Here is a 9,173-nt window from a genome sequence, read left to right as displayed (position 1 = left end):
GGTATTAAATTACTGTAAAAATGCACAGTGGGAAATTATCTGCATATAGTTTCACATCAGGGGAACTGCAGGGAGAACCATACAGTACAGAAAAACTCACAGATTCTCAACAGATAGTAGTCACCAGCATGAGACTGGAGGCCAGACAGTCAGGACTACAGGTAGTTCTCGGACTTATGACATAATTGGTTCCTAAAAACTGTGTCTTAAGCCTAAATGTTGCAACTCGGAACCATTTTTCCCATAGGAAACAATGTTATAAATGGGGATTGGTTCCTGAACAAAGGCCCAATACCCAATTTTCACCAAAAATAACCCAGAATGTTGTACTTAATCAATTATAGATGAATAATATAACTACATTAATGTATTTATATTGTAAATAGCAATCATATTGATTTGGAAGGACTTCTTTGAGGTGACTTTGCTGGACTTTTTGAAGGGCTCTTGGTTGGACTGTGTGAAGGGTTCTTGGCTGGAGTCTTCTCAGGAGTCTTGGCTGCAGGTTATTCTGGAGTCTTGTCTGGTTTCTTAAAGAAAGTGTCCAAGGAAGTTTGGACAGATGTTCTCCAGGGAGATGGGTGACACAGCAAACTTGTTCGCTGATGTGGCATCACGTCAGATCGAGCACTGTAAAGTCGAAACTGATGTCATGAAGTTGAAACAGGGTGTCAATTTATAAACTTAAGTGCGAAATATTGTAACTCGAAACGTTGTAAGTTGAGGGCTGTCTGTATGCAGCTTCTCAAAGGTACAGATTTAATAATTTGAGATCCTATCATAAGCCAGTAGCATAGCTCAGGTGGTGTGACTGGGGCAGCTGCCCTGGATGCCAGCTTGAGGGGGAAAAGAACTGCTGCCACCCCAACAGCACAATCATGCCAGCAGTGCCTGGAAGTCACAGCTACCCCAGAAGCCTGCTTCTGTCACAAGTTACTGCTGCTGAGACAAAGGTGGCAGTTCCTGAGCATACAAGGGATAGTTGCACCTTTTTTTTTTTTAACATCTGTGGGCACATCTACATGAGACGCAATGTCACTGTAGCAATGCAATGTGGCGACACAGTTCATCGTATGGCAACGTATCATCAGTGGGCACAAACCGTGATGTCAATGCTACATCGCCGTAGTGGCAAGCTATCTCACTATAGTGCATTGCTATGGTGATGTAGCTGGGGGGGGGGGGGGGGAGGGAGGAGGGAGAGGCATGTGTAGACGTGCCCTGTATGTAAGTAACCAAAGAGCAGTACAAGAATTTACTTCATAAAAATTCCCAAGCTGAGCCTTCCACTGACACCTCTGCATAACACAACTGCAGCATAGACATTTTCTGTGCTGCCAGCAAACTGTGTATTAGCTATTTCCAATGAGCTTCTAGCCAACACATCAACTGCTCCATATCCAGGGGGTTGCGCCTATGACAGATGGCAGGTTCCAGCATTCTGATTTGTTTGCACCTCTCATCTCTCTATGCAGGAGACACATGTCTGTGGCAGGAGACAACACACACAGTTCTTAAAAATTGCTAAAGACAGCATGAGATTCTATTTTTTTTTTTGGTAAAGAGATGGAAATTGTGATTTATGATACTCTTATATGTATTAAGTGCTAAGAAAGCATTATCTTGTTATAAACAACAGAATCAAATTAATTTGCACTGCAACAAAGGAAAACAGTTCATATGCATTTATTTGAGATAAAGAAGTATGAATGTCATAAGCATTATTCATATTGTACATTATTACATAAATGGCTATTGTTAAACAAAAGCAGATGTTACATATGCATTCTATTTTTTCCTGTGTTTGTATTTAGGAGGTACACTGGAAATTGAAAAAAGGAAAATTGGAAAAATGATGTCAGGACATCACACACACTGACTGATTCTGTAGTTGATCACCTATAGGGACAACAGTTCATTCATACTGCATACTGTCAACTGCAGGATCTGACACTATCAGCATTAGTCCACATCTCTGAATATTTTTTTTGTCAGTAGTGAGATGAGAACGCACTAGAGACATTATGAACATTTGCCATGGGAATGCTGACTAGAATAGAATATTTTTGAAGTTTTCTAACCAGCATTTTCTTATAATGTTTGCCAAAATACTGGTAAATCAGAAGAAAATATTCTAATTAGCACTGTTCTTTTTTTTCTTTTCATTGAAATTCTCAAGATGGGATTTCTCAAACAACATGCTTTTTATTCAATTGATTTTAGGTGGAGAAAAACTGTACAGTAAATTAAGCAGTTCTGGACTCAACAGTTGAACAACATAGAAGCTCTACATATCCCTTTCTAGTCCCTCATTTCGTGATGCAATGTGGTATTTCAGTGCATTCTACATGACAAAAGAAAAATAACCCCTGCTTTTAATTATTTCTGTGACCGCATTGAAACATAAAAAATACTGTTTTGTTTCTACTAATTTGTCTGGGTTTGAAGCGCACCACTTATTTTAACCTGTATCTAGCAAAGCTCCCTCTGCTACTGTTCTGCTTTCATGGAGAGATTGTTCCTACTGATTAGTTTTACATTCAAACATTCTCAAGAGTGATGTTACATCGAGCATGTCAGCATGTTAGTTTTGAGGTTAACTGTAAAAACAGTGAAGATATTTTAAAATATTATTGCTTTATTCTGATGCAAAAATAATTTAGAGGGGATAAAAATAACAAATAGAATTGTGCTTCATTGGTCACTACTCATTTATGGTCTTGTTCAACTAAAAATCATCTTACACAACATTGACATCTACAGATAGAAGGTTATGGAGGCTTGCAGCTTCCAAAGCCTTATATAATCCTAAATTATTTGTTATTTATTTCTAAAATTGAATTTCATTACTATCCCAAAGTATTGAGGTATTTACATTTGTTATTGTAACATTTTGCAATTGGCTGTTGCTTTGTGCTACTGCATGCACTCCTTGTTCTGTGGTTTAAAAATAATATCCGGACGGAATTTACATTTTTTTCAGGTGCTGCATGCTAGCAAGCCAAATAGCAACATTTTCTACCCAATGCCACACCTACTTTACATAAAAGTGCGCTGTTAATAAGAAATATATAAATTCATAGTCTGAAATAAAGATATCCTTCAACCTGTAGGGACAACGGAAATAAAATCTACCCTGTTCATTATATAGCACTGTATTACCTAACAAGATAATGTTACTATTTTGCCACATTTTTTATTATAGTATACATAAGACATCACAAAATCAGTAGACTATTACATGAAATCAGTAAGACTGACAGCATTTGGCCATTATAGACCCACATAGTACCTCTCATGTAAAACTATAATTCACATTATACCGTGTCACAGCTGCTATTGATAATTTTATTATTTTTAAATGACAGTTTTGCTGGCTCATAAGGACTTACACTTCTACACTCAGCATGTAATTGTTGTGCTACACAAAGCATATTTTCATCTCTGATTTAAACATAAGCTTCATTCAATACTCATTATCTGAAAGCAAATTCATATTGTAGCACAAAGAATTTCCCTCCCACCATATTTTGCTTCATTTTAAATAAAACACTTATCTTAAAATAAATATAAACATAAATATATTTAAAAATACATTATTAAAATGCACTTTTATAGGCAGATGACAGTGTAGGTCATCCCTTAAATAAAATAAACTGTGGAAAAGTGGCTGGAAATACACTTATAGCTAGGTTAGCAAATCGAGTGAAAAAGCCTATATTGGCTAATGCAGGTAAAAGATACAAGATCTACCTATGTGAAGGTGCTTTTCATTCAAGGTATATAGAGAAAGAATAGCTTTAGTTAGATGTTGCAGTTTTTCTTTCTGCTTTTTTATCTCAGCATATCTCGACTCCGAAATTGTTTCCGTAGCTCTCTGAGATGTTTGGTTGTAACAGTCATCACACAAGCATAGTAATCCTTCAAACCATATTTTGGGGGTCCCTGTTAAGAGTGAACAACCACACGATTAGAAATGATACTGTGCACTAAATTCCTTACCACTAGATTCAATTTTACAGGCATTCATACAAACCAGGTACGCTTCTCATTACTATAACACTGAAGAATCGACTCTTCCCACAACATAGAGAAGAGCTATGAATTTAGGTGGACGGAAATAGGGAGTTTCCAGAACTATGTCACTTCTCTTTCCTCAATCCCCACCTCCACCCAACTATATTTATTCAGCCACAGCTTAGTTTACATTCATAGTTACAGAAAAAAGAATATCCTCTGTGTTCAGGAATCTCCTCTTTTAAAGATACATGTCACTATTATTTCTTCATTTTTATAATTCTATCATAAATACATATTTTAACACAGTACAATAAAAACACCAATAATTATTGGTATTTATGGGACCATATTTGGTGTCAACCAATACCATTGATGTAGACAACTGACATACAGTCTTCTTTATACTGTGTTACCTCAATCCTGAACAGTCAGTACTACAGTTCTGTAAAGTTGGCTAGTACCCATGAATGGGAAGGAAGGATAACCCAGTGCTCAGTCAGCAGCCCATCCTGGAACTAAAGAGGGTAGGGTTCAGTTTCTTACTCTGTGCAACAGTGAGCTTAGGACTCCTGTTACTTTAAAAGAGTGAAACTGCAGCAGATGGAGCCCAGGCAGCTGAGCAAGGGTCACTCTTGTGGGTGGCTGGGGAAGGGCATGGATTAGGGAGCATACAAGCCCAGGGCCTGAGACAGGGAAGCCATTCTGGCTTTGCAAACTGAAGGGGAAAGAGCTCCAGGAAAGGAAGGCTGAAGAAGAATTCCTGGCTGATACCTGGGCTACCCTGGGGAAACAGCAAGGAGGATTCTGCTGGCTTGCAAGGGGATACGACTCAGGGTAGAGTGGAGTTTGTGGTACAGCTAAGGAACTAATGTTTTGGTGCAGACTCAGCGTGGAATTGTGTTTTGACCAGAGGACTTTTTCCTTTGTTATAGTTTAAACTGGTGGTTTGGGTGGGGAGTATCAGGGGTGTAGGAAGTCCAGCAGTGCACAGAACAGGGTGGGACAGGGCCAGAGAGTGCCCGAGAAAGCATGGATACCAGGGCCAAGAGGCCCAGAGCCAAAGTAGTGAGATAAAGGCAGGAGCCTTGAAGCGAGGTCCAGTGCACTGGGCCTGGGCTAGAAAGCCCAAAGAAAGGAAAGGGGTGAAGGTCAGGAAGACTGATGCCCAGCAAGAAAGAGTGATTGAATGGCACCATCTGTGAGGCATGGGTGTGGCTACACGGGAGGTCAGAGGCCACAAAATTAGCCCTTAAGGTGATTAGTGCCCTGGGGACACAAACGAGCCAAGAGAGCCCACTTAATGCTTAAGGGGCAGGATTGGGACCAGTGGGGTCTGAACGGGACCTGCTGGTCAGAGACAGACAAAGGCTCAATTTGGAAACTGAGGGCAGCCTTCCCATTCACCCTTCAACTCATTATAATCAAGGTCTGGCAGGAAAGGGAAAAGGAAGGGGACCCAGGGAGCTGGATCACAGCAGGAGTCACAAGGCTATCAGGGGGTGTCACCGGTGCCCCTGGGACCTGGCACTATAGACTTCCTGTGTAATACTGACAAAACATGGACAGTATTACACAGGAATACCTATTCCTTTGTTCCTTATTTCACTAGCATAAATAACGAGGGCTAAAATTGTTTTAACACAAATTAATAGCATAAATAAATTATCAGGGCTAAAATTGTTTTAATTTACATCTGATATCCAGGAAAGGAAGGCTGCAGAAGAATTCCTGGCTGATACCTGGGCTACCCTGGGGAAAAAGCAAGGAGGATTTGTCTTGAGACAAATGATTGGAATGTCAAGGGGACAGACTACCTTACAGGTCACTTTGGTTAAAACAACTATGAAAATTAAAAAAAAATATTGTGGCATCTCAGATATAACAATTTTGGAGTTTATGCAGGTTTCACTATGCCATTTATAAAACTGAAGCATTAGATAGTAAAGCCTGAATTCCACTTGACCTTATTTATTTTCTATTGTATACATAGAAAAGCTTGGAATATTACACAAATATACTAAAATGTTTTCTCCCTCTTAGTAGTTATCTGTTTTTTTTTTTTTTAAGAACAATTAAAATGCAAAGGACAACCACAGTAACATAACATAGCCTGTAAATGAAATAGCAGAAACAACACTTGGGTGAATGCATTATCACCTTGCAAGAGATTTATGGTTACTGTTTAAAAGTGAAAAGAATACATGCATTTCCAAGGAAGTTTGTTGTACTATTTAAAGAAAGTAGACAAATAGATTGCAAACATGCAATGAAAAACACATTAACTGATTTCCTTATTAATGTTTTAATTTTTTTTTCAATTTAACAAATAGGTCCATCATTTATTGTTGGATAAAAATACGTATTTTTAAAAATGCACTAAGCTACACCATCCATGAACTTCTAAAGTATCCATTGCTGCTATATCTATCTAGTCAGTATATTAAATTAAGAGAAAGCACATTTTCCCTTCACAAACACTTTCCAATATTTCCACCCTTTTTAAAATCAGTGTTTCATTTTAGTTCTTGCTTTTTCAGACTGTTTACTTTAAATAGACTCATATTATATAATGACATGCTCCTAGGTCAAATGCCTGATTAAAAAATGGGTCTTACAATGTGTCCTTGAGTGGCAATCCATTGAGAAGTGCCAGGATGAAAAACTACCTTGTCTTATCAGGTAGCCTGCAAATCTAGCACATGTAGATGAAGACAATTTCTTGATGGTGTCTGAAGGTTCCTGATACGGACTTCCCCAGACTGCTTCAATGAAGCCCCCTGCAACTTAGGGGATGTTTTCATAAGAAAAAAGTCAGCATAACTGTGGCATCTAATGTGGAGGCATGCACTACCTTTATATTAGCTACCATACATAACTATAGTAGTGAAGATGTAGTTATACATGCTTCAGTTGCCGCCAGCAACCTCAGTACATACCCAGAACACTTGTTTGGGTTGCTAGCTCATTCTACAACGACTTCACCATTCACTATTATTTTAACTCCTGCTACATCAATTAAAGCGACTTGTGCTATGCCTAAGTATCTCATACTTACAAGTCTTCTTGATCTAGAGACATCCTAGGAGAGGAGTTTGACAGGTGGTACACCTTTCAAAGTATTATTCCTAGCCATTCACTAACATACAACTTACAACATGGAACACATTCAGCACTGATATCCACACATTCTCTGCAATCTTAGGAGTTCATTAGGGCAGTGGTTCTCAACCTTTTTTGTACCAGGATCCATTTGTAAACATCCATGGCCAGTCTCGACTCAGCACCCCTTATTGCTGACTGACTGCCTGGAACTCTGCCAGCCTGCAAGTGGAAAGCCACAGCCTTTAATGGAGAATCCATTTTTAAAGTTTGTCTGTGACCCTTTCATATATTCTTGAGACCCACTTTTGGGTTGCGACCCATGGGTTGAGAAATGCTGCATTAGGGACTGTAGGGAACATATAATCTGCTAGGGATTCCTTATTTTTAATCAATAGGATATAACTGTCAAAAAACTTCTATACCATTTCAACCCAATATCAGAGCTATGGCACCACTGTTAAGCTAGCCATAAACTCTTGAAACAGCTTAATTAGTAGATAAATGAACTGACAGACAGATGGAGAAGTAGAGGCTGGTTTCTCAGTTTCCATGCATTTTCATTCTCTGAAACAAACTGAATCTGCAGAAAGTATTAGAGAATGACTCCATTTCTTCTGTTACTGGTTTCAGGGACAAAAGTATACATGAAGCAGGAATTAGAGCTAAGAGAACTACAATTGGATATCATTCTGAATCTCTCTTTTCTATTTTTTCAGTATTAAACTACTCCAAATGTTAGTACCACTTATTCTGTACCAAAAATTCTGGATCCAAGCTTCAGCTTTTGTAAGTCAGCATAGCTCCACTTCGTTCAGTAGAATTATGTTCATTTTTACCTGAGGACTTGGCATATTGTAAGCTTGTTAACATCCCTACTGTGGCAAGTTCTGGAACTAAGGGGCCTGTCTCGGACGGCCAAAGCCGACTCGAAGTGATTTAATAATTACTCGTTCGTTGGGCGGGCTGGTGAATAGAGGGGCGGACAAGGCTTTAATGGTTGCAAAAAACTTTACTTACGCCGCTTGTAGCTGCGACGCAGACGGTCTGGTCGTCTGAACAACTATGTTAGTTGTTCCAGCTGGCAAGGCTCAGGCTAGCTCATCCATCCACAAATCAAGCCGGCGGGGCAAGGGTACGTCGGGGATTGCGCTCGGCGACGGGGAGAAGAATCGATAGGTGATCAGTCTATCGATCAGCTCAGCCACAAGTCAGATCTCTTCAGAGGCACTCTGCAGCGTGCTCAAAGTTCTACGACTTGGGCGGAAGTCGCACGAAATTTTAAACGGCCAGCAAGCCAATTACTAGCCGCCACGTAGGAATAATTTAGAACTGGCCAATAGCGGGACACAAATTTGCATTCGAATGGCGGGAACTCTCTTGCACCGGGGTTTTCTGCTGCAACAGAAAACCTTTTACTTTGCAAGAGGCTCTCATGTGGCGGGAAAATTCCATCGTGCCGAGGCACCAAAATCACTGGGTTGTGACATGCCCCCTTGCCGACGGCACAACTGGAATTTTAGACACATGAGCACATCATACGGCATCCTTGCTTCAGGATTTACTAACCTGGCAAAGCTTTAACAACCTATATATATATATATAAACAAACAATTTGATAGACCGGTCTTCTTAACAAACTATAAAATATAATAACTTGAACATGTAACAACAACCATTGATCATCGTCTGATCGGAGAACATCTGCTTGGGACTCCCCTCGGTCATCAGTCAGTCCGTCTTTTCCCATAACAGACAATGTCAATCAAAACACCCAGTGAAAATGAGACAGAACAGCGCCACAGCAAGTCCTGAGCGGATGGACATTCGCTGTCTTAGTGTCTCCTTCACAACCATCACTCTATGGATTCGAATGAACTGTAGTTTGGTGTGCGACGGATCTCACAATCAAGCGGCTGTAGACCATTGCCCTGCTGGGGTCAGACCTGTAAAGAAAAAAGAGAACAACAAAACAAAACAAAACAAAACGAGATTCATAATTGGATTCACTGTAAGGATACTGGGTGAACGTCGGAACGGCGAGTCATCCAGTT

At 39.7% G+C, this 9,173-nt stretch overlaps 1 protein-coding gene across 7 annotated transcripts in view; it reads right to left on the bottom strand.

Annotated features, from left to right (window-relative positions):
* Positions 1–485: 485 nt before the first annotated feature.
* The window catches only part of MICU3 (mitochondrial calcium uptake family member 3), a 105,472-nt gene continuing 96,784 nt past the window's right edge, over positions 486–9,173 (bottom strand). For 5 of the 7 annotated variants that reach the window (XM_025207398.1, XM_025207390.1, XM_025207405.1 and 2 more), the window contains one exon: positions 1,653–3,945. In XM_025207398.1, coding sequence (XP_025063183.1) covers positions 3,835–3,945 — 111 coding nt within the window. In that variant the 3' untranslated portion in view covers positions 1,653–3,834. Of the gene's footprint in view, positions 631–1,259; positions 1,487–1,652; positions 3,946–9,173 lie in introns of those variants that run through there. The other 2 variants (XR_003094715.1, XM_025207410.1) reach the window with 2 other exon arrangements.

Source organism: Alligator sinensis, unplaced genomic scaffold (assembly GCF_000455745.1).
Source record: "Alligator sinensis unplaced genomic scaffold, ASM45574v1 scaffold528_1, whole genome shotgun sequence".
Classification (NCBI taxonomy): domain Eukaryota; kingdom Metazoa; phylum Chordata; order Crocodylia; family Alligatoridae; genus Alligator; species Alligator sinensis.
This window is presented reverse-complemented; position numbering and strand designations above follow the sequence as displayed.